The sequence below is a fragment of the Crocodylus siamensis genome, chromosome 9, assembly GCF_052110815.1.
Source record: "Crocodylus siamensis isolate JL-2025a chromosome 9, ASM5211081v1, whole genome shotgun sequence".
In the NCBI taxonomy this organism is placed as follows: domain Eukaryota; kingdom Metazoa; phylum Chordata; order Crocodylia; family Crocodylidae; genus Crocodylus; species Crocodylus siamensis.
The window spans coordinates 53,114,106-53,134,227 of NC_143403.1; the positions used below are offsets into that span (position 1 = coordinate 53,114,106).

General features: G+C 46.0%; 1 protein-coding gene across 5 annotated transcripts in view; it reads right to left on the reverse strand.

Moving 5' to 3' along the window:
- Positions 1 to 358: 358 nt before the first annotated feature.
- NOS1 (nitric oxide synthase 1) overlaps positions 359 to 20,122 on the reverse strand; it is a 164,798-nt gene continuing 145,034 nt past the window's right edge. For 3 of the 5 annotated variants that reach the window (XM_090062055.1, XM_090062056.1, XM_090062058.1), the window contains 9 exons: positions 19,480 to 19,673; positions 18,690 to 18,859; positions 17,661 to 17,871; positions 16,386 to 16,473; positions 15,770 to 15,891; positions 14,851 to 14,999; positions 13,877 to 14,071; positions 10,543 to 10,661; positions 359 to 8,452 (listed from right to left, as the gene is read on the reverse strand). In XM_090062055.1, coding sequence (XP_089918181.1) covers positions 8,401 to 8,452; positions 10,543 to 10,661; positions 13,877 to 14,071; positions 14,851 to 14,999; positions 15,770 to 15,891; positions 16,386 to 16,473; positions 17,661 to 17,871; positions 18,690 to 18,859; positions 19,480 to 19,673 — 1,300 coding nt within the window. In that variant the 3' untranslated portion in view covers positions 359 to 8,400. Of the gene's footprint in view, positions 8,875 to 10,538; positions 10,662 to 13,876; positions 14,072 to 14,850; positions 15,000 to 15,769; positions 15,892 to 16,385; positions 16,474 to 17,660; positions 17,872 to 18,689; positions 18,860 to 19,479; positions 19,674 to 20,122 lie in introns of those variants that run through there. The other 2 variants (XM_090062059.1, XM_090062060.1) reach the window with 2 other exon arrangements.

Below are 20,122 nucleotides of genomic sequence, written 5' to 3' on the forward strand. Positions count from 1 at the left end.
CACCTAAGTCCATGTGTTGGAACTTGAGTGAGTGACTTCTTTATCACCAGGCATCTGAACATTCACTGGAAGTTGGACATGTTCTAAGCCTGTTTATCTTAAATTTTCCTACCATACATGTGCCTGCAATGCAAAGGTTGTTAAGATATAATGGTCAGAAAAACAAGCAGCCTGCGAGGCAGTGTCATATCTCCCAGAGAAATGCAAGCTATCTCATTGTATCTCATAGTAATGTCAGAGCTTTAAAAACAAACTGTCAGCTAAACAGAGCTTTGATGAGGTATATTAAGCTATATGGTGAACTTTGGGTGTCAGGAAACCACAGGAAAAGAAGAAACAAACTAACAGGACAGGCCTCTAGATTTAGTCCACTTTTTATTTTTTACTGTAATGCAAACAGGCATAAGTATTTTATTCCATAAAATCAGAAGATTGGAACTATACAGAAAGAGGTGCATGCTTTAGAACAGTGTGGATACCGCGCAAACAGAGCGGGAGTCAGTCCATGAGACAGGTGCTGGAGTACATTGTACGAATGGCAGAGATTTTAGCAGCATTGAGAGCTCAGAGGTAGGGGAAACCATGTTTCTGACTGCTTAAAGCATTGGTATGATAAAATACAACACCTGCCCATTCCCCACTCCCACCCCAACCCCCCTTCTCAAAAGAAACCTAGGTTTGAATCACATTTAATGCTACAAAACAAACCAACCCCAACCCACCCACCTCGGGAAATGCAAAATGAGAATCAAGTCAATGCTCCAGTCTTAATTCATGGTGTCATTTAAAAAAATAACATGAAGGCACAATGACACAAAGAGGAGGTGGGAAGGTGACAAGGACAGGAGAATAAGGAGAGAATGGAGTTCCAGCCAGCAGGGGAGAAAACCCACCAGAATTCAAAGGCTCAAGAAAACACTAGCATTTTAAATTTGTGGGTTTTTTCCTCTCCAAATCTCTGTCACATTTCACAAGCATGTCCCCCTTTCACTGGGACACTTTTGCTCCTCATCAAAAAGATCACTAAACAAACTTTATTGGCTGAACTTTTCGAATCTTCCCAAAAGGAATATAATACCTCAATTCCTATTAAAATCCATTGCAATTCTGTACCCTGATCTTCTAGGCAGCCGGCAGACTTTCTGCCTGTATTTCTAACTAGATGCTAGACAAACAGTAACGAGTCCTGTTTGAAAAACATCTTGCTAGGCTCCCACTACTACCTGGGGAATCATGCACAGCCCAGTACCTTCACTTTGCCGGGGCCAAGTGAACTCAACCTTCATCGAGCCTGAGTTTCTTTCAGGCCATCAAGTCATAATTTCTGAGGGCAAATTCTCCCAGTAAAACTTGGGAGCTCCTGCCACAGGTCTATTTACAGCACTGCCACCAAAACGGACTTTTGCACTGAATTTTCTTGGCTTCCAAACCATCGCTTCAATGCCATACATCAGTACGCTTCATTTAAGGGAGATTCTGAAATGTGCGTTTCTACTTCAGAGGCACTCTGGCAACTACCATAAGTGCATTTTGTTACTATGTCTTTTTAAAGCACACATAAATATGAAGAGCCAATTTGGAATCATCCAGGTCTGTGACTTGAAGAGGAATTTAGATACATTTTTGAAAGGTAGTTTTACTTCCCCTGGATCTGGTCGACATTTTCTGAAATTCCCTTTCCAATGGCTATTAAAAAAAAGTTGAACTTTAAGTGAAAATGTTGACATTTGAACATTTTTTTTCATGTTTTGTACCCAGCAAAGAGCTGTTTAAAATTTTTAAAAAATCAAAATTTAAGTAAAACATTGAAACAAAAAGTTGACAATCCTTTTCAGCTGTCTTTTCCAACCAGCTGTAGCTATTTGTGAAACAAATTGACTGACTATTGTATGAACTTGTTATTTAACTGAGGCAACACTGCCTTCGAGGGGTGTGGTTGGTTCCCATTGACACTGATTGAGGCATCTGACATACATACATAGATCTGGAACCGCTGAAAACACAAACTGTTTGCTAGTTTTCATTTACACAAACTCAGAGAGCTAAAGGTCAAGAAAACATTTTAGAAGCATGATTTCAAAGAAGCCAGTGGGTTCACAGTCAGGGGCTGGCTTGTGCAGTTAGGGTGTTGTTCTGCATTTTTATGGGAAACTGAGATTTTGGCTATTTTTTTCAACAAACCAATGCCCCCAAATTAAATTGTTTTGGGTTTTTAGGCAAAGTTTTTTAGGATTGAAATTCCAACCATAAATATTTCCAGCCACTTCATTCCCGAGAAAGGATGGTTCTGAACTAAGCCCTAGAAACAGGCACCTCTAATCTGGAAAGCCAGACTTCGTAGAGTCCAGAGTGCCTTCCCACTTCCTAGAATGGGCCACTCCCTGCACCCACTGTCTTCTGGAGGCTTGTACCTGTACAGTCGCTGTTCCCTTGACCACTGTCCCAAACCCCCCTGGCATGGCAATGCAGACAGCAGGTACAAATCCCTGCCCTATGGAATTCCTTACATGAGTAGCAGCCAGGGCTAGGACCCCAGCACATCTGGTTTCATTGCCTTTGAGCCCCTGTGCTATACCACTCCAAGACCCAGTTACACAAATGAGAAAAAAAGTATCTTCACCCTCCCATGATCAATACTTTGCTGTGAAATGGTCTCAGCAGAAGAGTGGCTGGTTCTTGGATACAGATTACAATCAGTGTCTGAAATGAGGTTTTTCAGCTTTATAATTTGGCCCTTTCAACATCTCATCATTGGCATTTATGGGCAACACTAATAGGGTGGGGTATTTTAGAGTACAGGTAGTCTCCCTCCTGTTTTCTATGCTGGTACAGCAGGGAAAAGAAAGACCCATGCTTTGATGTTTAAATATTTCATGTGCTGTCTTCACATAAAAACAAGAGAACACTAGCTCCAGTAAGGCCTGTTTGAGCCCAGAAACTGGAATGCTTTAAAGCAGCAATTTCCCCTGAAGTTTAGGAAATACATATAATTGTATGGGAGAAGCCAGAGCTTAGATCCAACAATCAAAGACAGATTTCAAACAGGATTACTGTAGAATAATGCATTGCAGGCAAGTGCAGATTAGTGCATGCAAAGCTACTGTTATCATGTAACTGCTGTTGCCAGGGCCTGAAACTGCCTCTAACTTGTACTGAAGCCAATGGGCACTGAGAAGACTTAGTACCTCACGGGAGTCAGACTTTATTATCTGAATTATAAGCATCTAAATAGTTCTGGATTGCAGCCCCCTGATAGGATTATCAAAAGTACTCAATGGGCATGTCTACAGGTTCAATAATGCTCTGTTGCTACTGTGCATTAAATGTAGTACCTCTGGGCACTTGTACATGTGCTCCACGAGTTGGGGGAGGATGACACTTTAACTTGAGCAGCTCTGAGAGCTGCTTTAATTAAAACTTGTTTGACAAGCTTTAGTTCAAGCGCCCCTGCCACCATTTTGAAGTGTGGGGACGCTGATACATGAGATGTGGGAGGCTGCTGGAGTGTGGTAATTACCACACTCCAGCAGACTTAATTATTCTGTACAAGATTATTCAAGTCTGCTTTGACACACTGTGATTCCAGCACGTCAGAGCAGCCTCCACTGTCGTGTACAGGCATCCTTAAATGTGAGGTACTAAATAAATGAACATTAGGCTGCCCTAATGTGCAGTAGTGAAAGTGCATGCTTTAGTGATGCTTAATGCACAGCAGCCCATTTTTACTGTGCATTAGCGTATTAGCATAGTTTTTTAACATGATGCTTTAATGCATGCTAAAATAGGCTACTGTGCATGAAAGCACATGTGTTGGCCTAACTGTGCTCCATCAGGTATCATTGGTGAGACTGCCAGTGGACATACAGTTAAGGCAACAGTGAACACTGCAGAAAAATTTCACTTGTCCATCTCCATCTATTCTGTAAAGGCCTGTGCTCCCCTGTGGAACAATAGAAGCAATTACAAAAGTGAAATAGCAATCCAAACCCATGTCACTCTAGTAACGTCCTCATCTATAAAGCTTGAAAGTAAGTGCGATATAATATTATCCTAGATGCTCCACTGTTAGAAATCGGAGCAATTGTAATGACTTGATTGGTGCTGCTACCTGGATGACAACAGTTTAGGACCTGGCTTGATGCATTTGGCTTAGTTTTTGAAGCCTCAGCAAGACCATCCCCATTGCTTCATCAATATGTAAATTGGCCTCCATGGTCTGCAGCTGCTTTAAGACCAACAGTTATCATTTCCTTCCATGCCCCTGACCCCCCATGAGCAGGGAACAGCTGAAGGGAACTACAGTGAAGACTCCAGAGAGTAGCATCCTCCTATCACTTCATGCTCCAAAGTTGTCACACAAATCAACCTTAGCTGAAGTACTTGTTGCCCCTTTTGGCCTGGGCAGGTTGGAGTTGGAAGGAAAGGTCAAGATTCTCTTCAGGGAAATGCGAGAAGGACTGTTGGGTATAGGCTTTGGGTTTCATGTGCAATAATAAGGTTGTAGAATAATGGAGAAAGGCTGTTATTAATATTGAATATATTTTAGAAGTAAAATAAAAGAAAGGATATGAGTAGAGAATGTTTTTGCTGCATCCTTCCCTCATCTTCTGCCTCTGCATGCTCTCAGCTGCAACCATAAATCTTTGGGACGGAGATCTGCTTTTGCTGTTTGCCCTCCCTATTTGGGATGCTGCATAGCCATATAAAGAATAGCATATATACTGCCTCTCCCCTTAATAAACTCCCAGACAACTTGTATTGGGGTGAGGGGAGGGGAGGGGGGCAAAGCTTTTGTGATCATTGAACTGAGGCTGAATACTCAGATGCCTGTTCTGGTGAATTGATGCCTCATTAGTTTAAGATAATGAATAGAGCCTGCTGGAAAACACTGAGGAATATTCCCCATGGTTTTTCCTCATCATGCATTGAGTTTGAAATTAAAAAAATGGAAAAATAAATCTTGATGAGGTCTAGTAAGGATTCCCTAGCTATTTAACTCTTTGGAATCAGAAATGGGCTGGGGATGTGTTTGGGTGGTGGTAGCAGCAGGCTTTGACATTCAAAGCAATGGCAGGTCTTGGTCTCTGAAACCAAAACCACCCATTATAGATGTTGTACATGGAGTTACCATACTGGATCATGCCAGGGATCTAACAAGCCCAGGAGATATTTGAAGCTGCTCAGAAGTTTGGAACATGGGAAGTAGTCATGGAGGAGGGGAAGTAATGGACTGAATGCAGACAGAACAGTCAAAAACAAAAATATACATAGAATTCAGCTCTTTACCTGATCCCATGGCTATGTCCACCACTTAGGTGCTATGCACATAGCACATGTGCACTAAGCTGAACAGTGTGGCTTGTTCCTGAAAGGTCTGTAACTATGGAATGATACAGGCGTTCTGCAGGTTAATGTCCCCTTTGCCATAGGAGGAAGTGGAACCGGGAGTGGGGGGGGTGGTCAAAACCTCTGCAAGTGAGAAAAGCTAATTGTCTACAAAAGCAAAAGGAACTGGCTCAGTTAAGAAACAAGTCAGCTCAGGACGTTATGAACTAATGATCCCAGCAAAACAAGATGGACGGAGAGAAGGAGCTCTTTAATATACTTCCTTCTGCAATGGCTGGAGTTTCCTGTCACCACTGATTTCTTCCCTCAGTGCCTGTCCTGTCCCTGAGATGCATCCAGTAAGAACTGGCTGGACTTTAAACAGCATTTTCCTCTCTAAGACTCATCTTCAAAGGGGCGTGAAGGACTTGGGCATTCATCTCCCAAATTTGCAAATCTGTCTCTACCAAATGCAGCGCCTTCTTTCACACTCCTCATTCCTTCTCCTTCTCTCTACTTCTCTGGGGCCAGGACATGAGCCTCATGTTGAGGGAATAGTGGAGTGGGGCCCCTACGCTCCTGATGAGAGAGCTCATTGTACTGGCTGTAAGCTGGAGCCTACAGCCCTACTTGGGCAACAACTTTGAACTGAGTCTATAACTAGTTAGTAGCACTCCTGCTGGCTCTAAGCCTGCTCTATGTGGGCACACCATATGGGGAGCAACCACTATGACTAACTGCCTCACCTGCCAGAGGCTGAAGTTGATGGAACTGGTTTAGCATAGTGTTGATGCTACAGCAGACAGGATCCCCAGCTCCCCTCAAATCTTAAGAGGTCTGGCTTTTCCCCTTCCTTCCCTGCTCTCTGTGCACTGAAAAATCCCAGAATTTACTGCTCCACCAACTGCTCTGTGTGCAAATCCCCTGTGGCATGTAGCCTCTGAAGAGGCACTATGGGATAGATGCCAAATACTCCCGAAACCCACCAAGACAGTGTACAGAGACCGATGCAGTCCCTGTTGTAAACCAGTTGTAAATGGTTACAAAACACCAGCTATAGTGTGGATGGGGGCTTTATTCATCCCATGAGGCAACAAATTTGGCCAGCTGTCCAGTTCAGAGAGCTTGTGAACTACCACAAGGTGGCAGCAACCACACACACACCAGCAACAGACGTCCGGCTAAGAGATGGATCTGAACAATCAAACTCAGACCTGGATGCAAACTTTCCCAAAGCCTTGGAGGCCTTTTGGCCTAAGCTTTGTTTCTAGGACACATCTAGAGTTGAGGAAGAGATCCTGTTATGGGAGAGCACAGTGCACTCTAGTGACTAGGGATAAAGGAAAGACTGGCAGCAAAATCAAACTTCTGTGAGCACCACATAGTCAGAGGTCAATGAATGTGACCTGAACTAGAACAACCAAGCTGCATTTGGGCAGGGGAAGTTTCAAATCTGGAGGGCCTTGCTTTGTTACAAGTGCGGCTTGGGGGAGTGTATGGCAGATCCTGGTCTCTGAAGCCAAAACAATTTGTTACAGCTGTTAAAGCCCTCTTCCTTGCACCTGTTCTGGTGATAACACATGCTGACACTGGGAAGTGGTCCAGTACTGTGAGTTCCCAGGAAGGAAGGACAGCAAAAGCTACCTGAAAACAGCAGCCTCCCTCTGCTGCCTGCAGGGTAGTAGGGTAGAGCATGGTGGAGGAGATATTGAGCATTCCCCATGCCCAAGGAATCTGGCAGCTGGAGAAAGAGAGGGGCAAGGAGATGTTTTCATTCCCAAAAGAGGAAGGAGAGAGACGGACTGTGCACCACCTTGAGACGCCTGGAAGAAAAGGTGCTGATGTCCCCTTTGCATCCCTTCATAGGTTACTTGGCTGGCTGGCTTTTTGCACTGAGCCTGAGTTGGCAGCATTTCAGAGCTCAGGATCATTGCATCAGTCCCTGAGCTTGGTCTACATCCCCTGCTACACCTCCTGGCAGAAATGCCCCATGCAGTTCAGGAATGGGATTATAGCAGGCAGAATATTTTTTTTGGCCAAGTGGAGGCAGCCACTGCTGTCAGCCTTGTGCCATGAGCACTTCAGAGCTCCTGGAAGGGTGAAGGGAGGGTGCTGGGAAAGGACAGGTCACACAATCACAATGAGATGGAGCTACCCTCCTTTGAAGCCCCAAGAGCCTCTCTTGCTCATTTAAATGGGGCTCCCAAAGAACCTGGCAGCTGGGGTCAGGAATGCATTATATAGCTTTAGCAGACCTCATGCAATATAGCCTGGGGGAACAAGCTACCTGCTGGCTTCCCATCAGCCTTTATTGTTGGCAGATGCCCTAGAGCTGGGCATATGAGGCTTCCCCTTTCAGTCTTCTTGCTTTACATTTCCCTTCACCCTGCTGGAGAGGGCTCCTGGGTCCAGTGTGAACCTCAGCTCAGCGCAGCTCCATGACAGACAATCCCTGGCTCAGAACCTTCCTGCAGGGATCTCAGCAAACCTGTCACCCTCTCCTGCTTTCTGGCCGCATTTAACCTTCAGCTCCTATCGCCTGCCTGGAAGGCTCTGAAGGCAGCTTGGCAGAATGGGCAGGGCCTGGGCTTCCCTGGAACCAATCTGATGCCACCCACACGCTGCCCAGCTGCAGACAACTCCGTAGGCCGCGGTGTGCTGTGCTTGCACATGCCCCATGACCTTCATCCAGCAGGGAGGTAAAGGTGCCCCTTAACTGGGGGCAGAGGAGGACTAAGGGAAGAGCTGCAGGGGAAGTGAAGCCAGGGGAGGGGAAGCGATGGTGTAATTAGAATATACCACAGAGCAGTCTTATGTGAATCCAGTATCTATTAAATGCAGACAAACCCCTCCCCTTAAACAGAACAAAGCTTTGGTGTTTCCAGGCTTTCTGGAGAGGACAGCAAGGTCCATTGATATGGCAGGCACCGTGCGTCCTCTGTGCTCAGCTTCGGCAGAGGGCCAGGCCCATATGGTCTAATGGAAAGCAAGGATGATGCAGTGATTCAGCCAAGGTCCTAGTTGTGCAGGGGGAAGGGGTCTTGGGGAAACAGCTTCTTTCCACTCCTCGCTGCTTTAATCAGGAACTGCCAGCTCCCAGGCCCAGGCACCTGGCCCTTCCCTCTTCCTGAAACACCAAAAAATGCAGATGATTGCTAAGGTGGTGATTTCATGCAGCAGCAAAACGCCCTTGTCAGAACGTGAGAAGAAGAAGAAACATAGTTTCATAAGAGCCACTGCAGATTATAAAGCCATCGCACTTCAGCAGGGAACTCCAGGGAGGGAAACAAGTTAAAAGAAACTGCCACAGGACAAGAGAGAGAGAGAGAGAGAGAGAGAGAGAGAAGAAAAATCATCATCATCATCATCAGGACACAACAACAGGACAAGAGACAGAGCACGTTCCATGGGCAGTCCCCGCAGAAAAGGAGCTGCTGTGTCCGTGAAAATACAAAACCCAGCACCCTCCAGCTGGAGGGGGGTGGCTGCTGCTGTGACTGGTTTGGCATTCCATCTGGGGCAATGGGATCCAGTTATGAGCAGAAAACCCTGCAAGAGAAGGTGAAGAAAGGACAAGCTTAGAGAGAAGAGTTGATAGCTACTCCATGTCCCTTATCAGTATGTGACAACGTTAAGTGCAATGAGCAGCCCTGGCCACCAGATGGCAGTGCGACATGGGATAAAGTATATGGTTGACATTACTGGGTGAAGTCTGTGGAGCCAGGTTGAAGCCATGGTGGTCTCCTGTCTAAGCCACCTGCATTGTAACACATCAGAGCAAGTTAATTGCAATAATCATCACCATCTCTGCTCCCACAGGCCTTTTTCATAAAAGAATGCCAAGTGCTTTACAGCCGACATTCCTTTACAGGTGGCATACACCACGCACACCCATCCAGGTAGGATGGTAACTACTGCTATCCCTATTATAGACACGGAGAACTGAAGCCTTCTCTCTACATTGCAAAACATAGAGGGGCTGCACTAAAGCAAACTGCCTTAATCTAGACAAATCATAAACCACGCATAGGTTAGGCGACTTGCTCAGGGTCACACAGAGAATCTGGGGCAAAGTCAGTTCACAAATCCAAGAGTCCCAACTCAGGACAGTCAGCAAAACACTTCAGACAGGAAAAGAGGGACAAGAACTTACAAGTGGCAAGGCCCAAGACACAGACTGAGCAGTTTCCACGGGGGCAAAAGGATGCAAGAGGGGAGTTGTGAGTGGAGCAGCAGCAGTGCTAGGTTACTGGTGGGGAAAAGGCTGGGGGCAGGGGGATTGTCCTAATTGATCTCTTGGCTTAAGTAGGACAATGCAGGTAGAGCAGGGGTCTGAGCAGTTAAGCAAGCAGCAAAGCATCAGCTTTCTTTTGTTTCTATTTGAACTTGGAGCTCATGACTGGAGCCAAGTAGGAAGAGGATCTTCTGGGCTGGGAAAAATGTCAAGATTTTGAACAGTTTTCATTGAATAGAAGAGGGGCAGGGCAGGCCTGTGCTGAGCAGTGGGGAGAATATTTCAGGTGGCTTGGGCCTTCAGCTTCCTGCCTTTCAGGGGGAGCTGAACACACAGCTCTCTGATCAAACAGGGCCCAGGTGGCCCAGGTTCCCTGTGTGCCTGCTGGAAAGGGCACTGGCCATGCAGCTACCATGTTGCTACCAGGTGAGACACAGGTATCTGAGGGAACTGATGCAGCTCACCTGGAGCAACAGGTTCTAGAGAACCGGAGAGACACTCACCAGTCAGATGGCAAGGGGGGCGGGCAGGAAACCAGGCTGCCTGCCTGGTTTCTTTCAGGATTTTGATGCAACTGACAGACTGTTCCTGCCGAACATTTTGATTATGTCAAACTGACATTTCCCAACAAAACTCTGTTCTGTCAGATAATTTTCAGCTCTAATGGTAATTACTCACTCGTGCCTTAAATTTTTTCAGTTGTAATATGGTATCCTGGGCTGAGTGGGCTAAATTCATACCATGGGAAGACAAAGTAGCTCTATCAGGTGTGGATCCAGCCTACTGAAGCCATCATTGTCTTAGAGAAACAGCACCACAGCTTTGTCTGCTGCTAACATGGAAAAAAAAAAAACCAAACTCCTATTTCTGTCTCTGCTACTAGAGGTTTCATACGTGGGAATAAGTAAAAGCCTCCTTTCGGGTTCTACAACCCACACACTTCAGAAACAATAGCACAGGTTAAAATAAACGTGTCAACTCACTCATCCGTGTCCTTTTTGCTCTCTTCAATGAACGCAATCGACTCAGATCTAAGGCGGTTAGTCACTTCATATGTACGCAGGGTGACTCCAAAAATATCCTCATGATATCGGTTGTCATCCTGCAATGAAGGATGAGAGAAATGAGAGACATACAACAGTATTAAGAATTATTGTACTACCATAGCTTGAGCAGTGAAATTCAGGGCCCTGTTTTGCTAGGCAGTGCGCAAACACAGAAAGATACAGCCCCTACTTCCAAGCTTACAGTTTGAATAGTCAAGGGTGGGCAGATGAACATTGATTCAGATGGGAAGTAGCTTTAATTCAACAGAGATTTCCTGTTACCCATTCCAGTGTTATATCCACTAGACTAGCAGTTCTCAACCTTTTCAAACTGGAGGCACTCCTTGTTAAACTCCAGGCACCACTTGGCAAATGCCACCTCTTAGTTTTCCCTTGTTTTTTTTGACTACGGAATAACAGTAGAGCGATTTTTCTGTTGCAAAGAACTCAGAAAGACCAAAACAGGTCAGAATGTTTTTGACCCTATGGATTCCCTTTTGAAATCTTTGGATTTATCTTGTGAATTGTGTAGGTGTTTGCATACTTTACTGTGTTAATATTGTGTGGCACTCTTTGGCATCTTTAAATAAAGATCCCATGGCACCCCCTGGTGCTGGAGCACCCTGGTTGAGAATTACAGCCTTAGAATATGTAACTCCTCTAATTAGCTATTTGTCCATGTGTCTTATGTCACATAACATACAAGGTTACTGGAGATCATACTACAATGTCAGAGGAATATTTCTGCGGTGAACAGTTTAGTGTGTTTGTGTCCTCTACCGGAGGGAATCACAACTATCTAACTGTATGTCTTAGGCACTACATTGCTCATTAAAGCCGCCTTTCTAGCTTGAAGAGTCAGAGCCTGTGCTTATGGAGCACTACAACCATGCTTTCCCTGCTATTCAATGAAGTGGCCAGGTGGCCCCAGATCTGTTGTGTGTGTTGGACTGAGGGGGGATATTGCTGACTTATAGATGTTCCTGCCTCTTAAAGGACATTGTCTGACTTTTTGAACATGTTCCTGCTTATTAAAGGACATTGTCTGGCTAAAAACAGCATGAGGCAGGATAGCCATGCACCTTATAGGTAGGGACCTACTAAATTCGCAATTTTGCAATTTTTGCGGAAACCACAAATTTGGTAGGTCCCCCGTGAAAAAGTCCAGTCCTTGTGAAAAAGTGAGAAAATGGCCAGGAAGGCAGGTGGGGAGGGGAAAAGGAGCTGCAAATGGAAAATGGCAGGAAGACCTGGTGTCTTGAAGCATGGGGAGGAGGGGGGAAGGAGGAGTGAGATTTTTACAGCAGAGTGCACTGGGCCCCCCCAACACCTCTGATAGGCTGAAAGACCCCAGAAGTCCCATCCCTCCCCAGAGATTAACAGAAGACTATGCCAATCAGAGGCATGGGAGGACCCACTATGCTCCACTGTGAAAATGGCACCTGCTGGGAGCACGAAATCTGGAGGCAGCCACCATGAATTAAGTAGGTCCCTACTTACAGGCTAGCTAAACAAGATATATGTAGAGCACAAGCTTTTGTCAACTCAAGCTTATGAGAACAGCATTGCCAGGGCATACCCATAAAGAGCCATGACTGCAAAAGGATGCAGGAGGGGAGTTGTGAGTGGAGCAGCAGCAGTGCTAGGTTACTGGTGGGGAAAAGGCTGGGGGTAGGGGGATGGCTCCAGAGCAGGGCTCCTTGGGAAGCTGTTATATTTCCTCCACACTGGCGCTCCTGACACCACCTGTGTAGGCCTGGCAAGCCCTGCTTGGCCAGAGTAATAACATGATGGTGCAAACACATGCAACTAAGTTAAGCAAGTACTACATTGCTGGGCCAGGTTGGCATTTTGCAACATTGAGTTGCCAGACAGGGTTGGTGTTTTGCAACCTAATGGGAACAAGACAGCAGGCACTGACTGGATGCAGAATTAGGTTAACTAAATATGAAATAGTGTAATGTGACTAAAAACATGTAGCCAGAAGTATAAAGAAGTTGTATAGCCACAAGCAATCTGATCACTCGAGATTCAGCTGAGCATCTTCAGCCATCGTGAATCCGCAAGGAAGTGGTAACGCCTGGCCAGCTGACCCGACTTCTCTTGACTCCAAGGCTATGTGAGCCTATAATTATTGTTGTAAATAAGTTACTGCTTAAGTATGTCCCAATAAAGCTTTCGATGTATGACTGAAATTGTTGCACTGATCATTAATATCACTCTCTACCCCAGCTAAAATGTAAAGTAACGCTTGCACTGGAACCCTCTCCAGCTGAACTGCTCATGAGAAAACAGCTTAAAATGCTATTTGTCTATACCTCCACCACAGCTGAAACCTAAATAAGTCACCCTGAAAAAAATTAACACACGGGATGGTGAACTAACACTTTAACAACAGCAACAAAAAAACCCTTCAGTGCTAAGAATAACATAAATCCATTGCTAAAACTGCTGCTGGAGAGACCCCTTAATTTTAAACTCCCAAGTGTTTGAAACTATTCAAAACATAACAGACACTCTTTAATCCTCCTTAGTAAAAATTCTAAAAGGCACTCTCCAGAAAAATAAAGTTCATCTTCAAGATCTTCCACCTCACAAAGAGACAGAAGAGAAGAGAAGGAAAAGGAAAAATAAATCAAGCAACACCAAACACATTGTCAAGAAATGAAAATAAGTCCCTATTTTGTAGAAAGTCTAGAAAATAAATAGTTTAAAAAAGGAAGCTCTATAAAAGATAAAACACAGTATTAAAAAACTAAACAAACCTCCTGAAAGACTGAGCTTTGAAAATTCATGTCTAATTATATATTGTTTATATGTTGTACAAAGGCCAGATGGATCAAAAATTCTTCCAAAGATCAGTCTTTTGCAGAGACTGTGCCTCAGATATACTCCATCAATATGATCCTCTCTCATACCAAGCCCATGGTCTCCTGCTCTTGAGCTTGTTTGCTTCAGAGTTCTGGTCTAGATGGCACAGCCTAAGGTGACTAGAGGAAGAGAGTATGGCAGTCTTAACCTACCCCTCCATTATGGAGCTCATCAGCCAGCTGCTTTGGCCAGAGACAGTTAAACAATACATCCCTCACCTTGGAGGGGTGTAGTAAGTGCAAGAAGTGAGAGAGATGTGCCTGCTGCCTGTTTCCAGATCCTGTAGCTGCAGTGTCCCCATCATGATTGACTGTGCTAAAGGACGCGCCAGGTGCAGTGCCCTTGGCACCAACCTTCCCTCCCCTCCTTTCAGCCAGCCCACCAAGGCAGTGTTACTCACCCGCAGCCTGCTAATGAAAACACCAGCTTCCTCCACTGACAGTTGGCCCTGCTGCCTCATAATACGCTGGATGGTCTTGAGGACATCTCCAGCCATGGTGACATCGCCACACACGTAGATGTGACCTCCCTGCTCCTTCAGTGCTTTGTACACAGCCTGGGCCAGCTGCTCCTGTAGTACGTCTTGCACATATTTCTGGGAAGAGCCCACAGCTGAGGTTAAATGGCATCTCTTATCTGCAGCTTCCAAAATGCTCAACAACTCAACTTTATCCACAGGACTCATTCTACCTGTCCATCTCTCAGTGCAGTTTCAGCCACCTCTAAGGTGGAACACAGCAGCTATGTAACAAGGAGGATCCAAGCTACACAAAATTTGGGATGGAAACTGAAGACAATCAGGACTTGGTTATTCAGAAGTGCTGAGCACCACTAGCTCTTGCAGCAGCCAGCGGGACCCCAGGAGCTCTAGAGTCAGAGCCATGGATCGCACTATGGAAATGGCACAAGGAACTGAGAGGCAAGAGGAGACTTAGCCAGGGCAGCATGCTTAGCATACAGCTTGGGAAAAGTGCCTGGTAACTGTTAGTGCCTATAAGTGCTCAAAGCCTTGGCTTCAAAACGCACTGAAAAGGCAGAAAGAAAGGAAGTGATTAAAGTTTTAAAAGTCTGGAGACCCACCAGTTAGCTGTTGTGCTTTGGTGTTTTCTTCAAGAAAGCAATGCTCCCTGGGTGGTATATGAATGGGGGATTCCAAACTACTGTATGTCTCATCAGGGGTTAAAATCTTGAACAAAAATCTCAGTAGGGCAGGAAAATCCTTCCAGGTGATGCTACTGCTGGCCAGGCATTTCCCACACTCTGGGAGAATCAAAAGTTACCAGGGTGGGGCTCCTCTCACCACTTGTTCTAGACCGATCAAGGCAACTTGGGGCTGGGCACAAGCAAGAGGAAAGTGTGCCATCCAGGCATTACCTTTGGTTTGTCTGGTTCACGGGAATAGGCTGTGTACAGCTCTTTGAAGACACCTTTGTTTTTGGCTAGGAGGGTCTCCTCCCTGTAAATGTGGTCAATTTTGGACTGTCGGCACCCAAAAACCAAAATCATAGGACAAGGCTTCAGATCTGGAGGAACAAAACAGGGCAGAAGTGAGAAACTGGAAATCACAAGCTGTCCAGGCTCATACATACCCATCTGCATGGAGCAGACACACTGCCTCTTTAACAGAGGTTCCATCTTTGCCTGAAATCAGACATGAGATGCATCCTGACAGGGAATACCTTGGCTACATTTCTGGTAGCTTTGTTCCCTGGGACAGCAAGGGGTAAAGGTCAAAGGTCACAGAGCACAGAGTTGGGGAAACAAGGGAGAATGAGGTCATGTGCCATTCTAACCCATAAATGTGGACCGAAGGTCTCATGTAATTAGAGCTAGCTGAAAAAAAAATCAGCATTTCCCCAAAATTTTCATGGGGAAAGAATTATACTTTTCCCCTAAAAGTAACATTTGCCAGAATTTTTTGGTTTCCTTCTAAGTCTGGAAAACTTTGAATAAAATTGCATTAAAAACATTTCCACACAAGTTTTTCATGTAAAAAACAACATTTTCCAACAAGCACACAGGAAAGTTTCCAACCAGTTCTGAGCATAGCACTTACCTCATCACTCTTGCTGAAAGCCAACAGAATGCAATCAGGGATTTATGCATGCACACTTCATAGCGATCAGCTGGGATTATGCCCAGCACCTCTCACGCTAAACTTACATACCTGCACTCCCCCTGTCAGTGCCCCCGCCACATATACCCACTCATATTACCCTTGGGTAGGGGTAGACTCCTGTTGCCCCTCTTTCACACCCAGTTATTTGCAAGGGGAACAGAAATACAGGCCCACCTTTGTGTTGGATTTCAAAGAGCCGCTGCTGCCAGAAACTCCGGAAAGGGGCAATTCCAGTACCGGGGCCAATCAGGATGCAGGGGACTTGGGGATTTTGTGGCAAATGGAATCCTGCAGCTCTGGACAAACAATGGATAAAGTCAGTGAAGGCTTAAGGGTGCAAAACCAAAGCTGGGTCAATAAAGTCTTAGCGGAGCCAAATCAGGTAGAAATGTAGCACAGCAAAGCAGGTGCTGCCAGGCTCCAGAGAGTAGCATCTCAGTACAGAACAAACACAGTGCATGGTAAGGATTCCCAGTCATAGCCCCAGGCTCTTCCAAACACATCCTGGCTATGCAGAGGCACTGGGGCACCCTGTATCTTAGTCCACATTCTATATTTTGATGTGGCAAACTGTTCGATGGAAATGGATGTCAGCTATTCCAAAGCATAACCCCTTCAGTGCTGTAAACATATGCAGTACTACACAAACAGGAGTTCACACTCTCTTGACTGTGAGGAGCTTGCAGATGGTTCTTTCTTGGCATGGCTCTTGGTGTCTCCATGCAGCCCACTCCCTTCCAAGCCCTTCCTGTCTCTCCAGGACTTTACATGCAGGGCACATGTCACTCACCCTCTTACAAAACAAGGCACAACCTCATCAGGCTGTATCCGGTTGAACCAAGAGGAGCAGACCCCATGGTGTATTGGTCCTTCCCCATCTAGAAGACAACAGAAGACAGTTTGCTCTCTGCGCTTACCACCACCAAAAGGATCTCTGCACAGTGTTTCAGTCATTCATCGACCTGCACCCAGCTATTCTCCCCATGTGTTCACTACTGCACCATTACCTGCATAGTCCAATCTGTGACTCACATGCAGAAAGGTTGGTCACTAAGGTCTTGCCTGAACCACAGTTGTGGGTCCCAGAGCAAACTGAAACCATATTCCAAACCCAGGAGTTCACCATAAGGTTGCTTCAGATTCACCCCCAACATGAGTGGGTGACGCATGCTCAGCCTTGTCCAGTACCAGAACCTGCTACTGCCACGGCATAGACAGTTATTAGGCATTCCCAAGGAGCGGTCCTGCTTGTCAAGGTGCTCTTGTTGGGAAGGGCTGGACAACTAGGTCGGTCAGAAAGTACCGAGTCTTCTTTCCAGGCAAGAAAAAAGGCATCCTTTCTGAGGGAGCAGGCCAGTGTGTGACTGGTTTCAGTGCTTACACAACCATGATTAGCACCATGGCCACATTTCCTGCTCAAGGCCAACGTAGACCTTTCAGAGTTATCTTGAACTGGGCAAGCACCTACTTAGCAACTCCATCTACAGGCTTCTTTCAGTTTATAGACCACGCATCCCTCTTAGCCAGGGCTTTAACCACACATATGTTTTAAGAATGCAGCAGTTGGGCTCCATTCTGTAACACGAGCTGCCATCAGCCCTCGGTGGTGTCATGTTGAACCTGGATAGTCAACACTTCTTGCATCTTCCTGAACAGTTCAACAGTTCAAGTTTAAGGCTGTGATTCAGGAGAGGAACAGGATTGTCTGAGGAGCCCTGGACAGTTCATTCTTGGGGTGGCAATGGCAGAGCTGAGGTCTCTTCTCCCCACTACCCACCAGCATGTAGCAGACAAACAGTCCTTAGGCTCCTGCCTCTGACAGTCCCACTTCCCTTCCCTACTTCTAAGAGGGAGCCTAGCTAGAACAAGTCACAGAACCAGGTAACACCCTCCTTCCTCCCAGTTAATGCTCCTCACCCTGCTCCCATTCTCCTCTGCTTACAATGCAAGCAAACAGGACAGCCCTATCTTAGGATGGCACAGGTCTGTGTAGAGCCTTATGGTCACATGAGTGCTGGCTTGTCACCGTCATGCAGAGCCTGCTGTATTACTGGTACATCATTACCTCTAGTGCGGTAAGAGACCACAGCCACGGTGAGGTGAACCTCATCTGGGTACATGTCAGGGGAGGAGCTGATCGAGTAATAGCGAGGCTGCAGCAGGGGGAGCTGGGTGAGCAGCAAGGAGGAGGGCATCTGCACGGATGGGAACTCCTCCAGCACCTCTACTATGGTGGGGTTTTTGGACCACTTCCATTCCTCATATTCCTGCAAACCCTGTACCGAGAGAGGCAAAGGAAAAATGAGCTATATTATCTGCTTAGTCTAAATCAGACACCTTAAATCAGAACTGCACAATCCCTGTAGGAATCCTTTGGCGTGGCCAGGGCAGGAGAAAGGAAGCTTTGGCAGAACACCTCAGACTGGAAGCCTCTCCTGCACAAACACAGCACTAGTGGAGCACCCAAGCGTGGGTCCCCTGAACTGGATTAAAATGTCCATGCTATTCACCAAGCAAGGAAGTGATGGATGTTAGAACACCTAGGAAACCTGGGTTCAGTCCCCAACTCTGCCGCATCATCTTTCCATGAACATAGGCAAGTCACTGACTAACAGAGCCCTCATCTGCAAACCAGAAAGATATGAAGTTAAATCATTTGGCCAGAAAGCACATGGAGGGGGGTTATATCAGTGCAGGGACACTATTTTAAATTGTATCAGCTGAAGTACTGAGCCAACTGAGTAGGTGAATGGTCCAGGGAAAAGAGCCAGTAGGGAAGGCTATTTTGATCAAAGCTGAATTTTGAATCTCAAGGGATGCGACATCTCCACAGGCTGCAGGACCACAGTAAGTTGCTTCTGAGGAACAGTGTTCTAGCATGTGAAGAGGCAAGTCATCAACATCAGCTGCCATATAAGTTGTCTCTCAGTCAGACACATTCCAAGGGATTCACCGAAGGTGGATGTGTGGGTGGAATGCACATTAGAGGAGGAGTCTTACTGCCTGCTTTATAACATCACAGAAAAAGTGGCCATGAGGGATATGTAACTCTCACACGCTATGACACAGTTGCCAAAAGGATCTAAGGATTTACCTTGCTGAGGACCTGCAGACATTTCTTCTCTCTGTCACTGGTGGCCAGTAAGGCAAACTGTTGCAGCAGCAAGGGTGTGGGAGGTGTGGTAATGTCCAGATAGTACTTAAATGCATGGAAGATGGTGCATGGAGGGATGCGGTTCTCATCTGTCCAGTTACTGATGACACCTGCCAGGAGAGAATTGTGTACAATCCTGTGATCAGCTGAACCTAACAGCCCACCTTGGGCAAGTCACTGAGATGCAAACTGTGTTGAGACATGACACAGCGAATGAGGAAAAACTGGAAAGAAGACTCTGACATGATGCTAAATCACCCTCTTCGTACAATTGGACACACAAAGAATACAGTGTCTTAGGCTCCATTAGCTGCCGACTTGGGACCTTTTAGAACAGAGAGTGCTTTCTACCTGTTTTGCACAGACTGATGCTCATACATATTGCAAGGCAATGGGGGTACCGAGCCTATTTCTAAACTCAGAGGTTAGGCATGTCCAGTCAGTCATTGCCTCTTGACACAAGGAACAAAAACCCCATTCCCCAAAGAACCTACAAGCCCATGAAACCATTGCTTTGATTGCTCCACACTCCCAGAGAACAAGCTGATAATGGATCTGCCCAATGGAAACCCAATCTTTCACGGAGAGAAATCTACAGCTACTGCTACTGGCCCTGCACTGCTTATGAGAGCACACCAGTGAAACGGATGAATAGGTCCAAGGACTGACAAAAGCATTTGTGTAGAAGACATCCTGGCTGCAGCTAGTCCCTCCTTCTGACCCTTCTTACCTAGAGCTGTGCTCCTCTCCTCCAAGAGCTCCACCTTCACCAGCTGGTTGGTTGGGGGTGCATCCTCTAGTCTTTCAATCAGGGCATTGACCAAGTCCTCATGGTTGCCTGGAAATACTCCCAGGTGGTCTCCAGGGAGGTACTGCAATTCCTGGTGTCCATTGGTGTGAAGTCTCAGGAAAATTGTTGACCGACTACAGAAAGAACAAAAAGAACATCCCTTTGGAAAATGACTAGGCTCAGTCTAGTAGGTCTTCTCTACAGCTCCAAGAGCTGAACTAGAAGACTGCCACAGAACCATTTCTTTAGCATTTTTTTCTAAGTCAGCAAGCAAGTGGGTCAAGTTCCACAGGTAAGCAGTCTGGTGCCTGTCTGTAAACATAACCATAGAGCTGAACTAATAAAACTGAAAAAAAAGAACTGAACTAGAGCTTGAAAGAAAGATATCAGTCATGTGTCCTCTTCCTTTCCCTCCCCTCCACCAAGCTACCTGCAGAGTTTTCAGTTGCTGTTAACTTTCACTGTTAGCAGTCTTAGCATAGGAATCTTTGTCAGCTTCATCTCTTGCCCTGAAAATTTTTCCCTCTCTTTGAAAAAATTGAGGTGCTCTTTATGGGCAGGAGGGTTAGCTAGTGTAAATGTG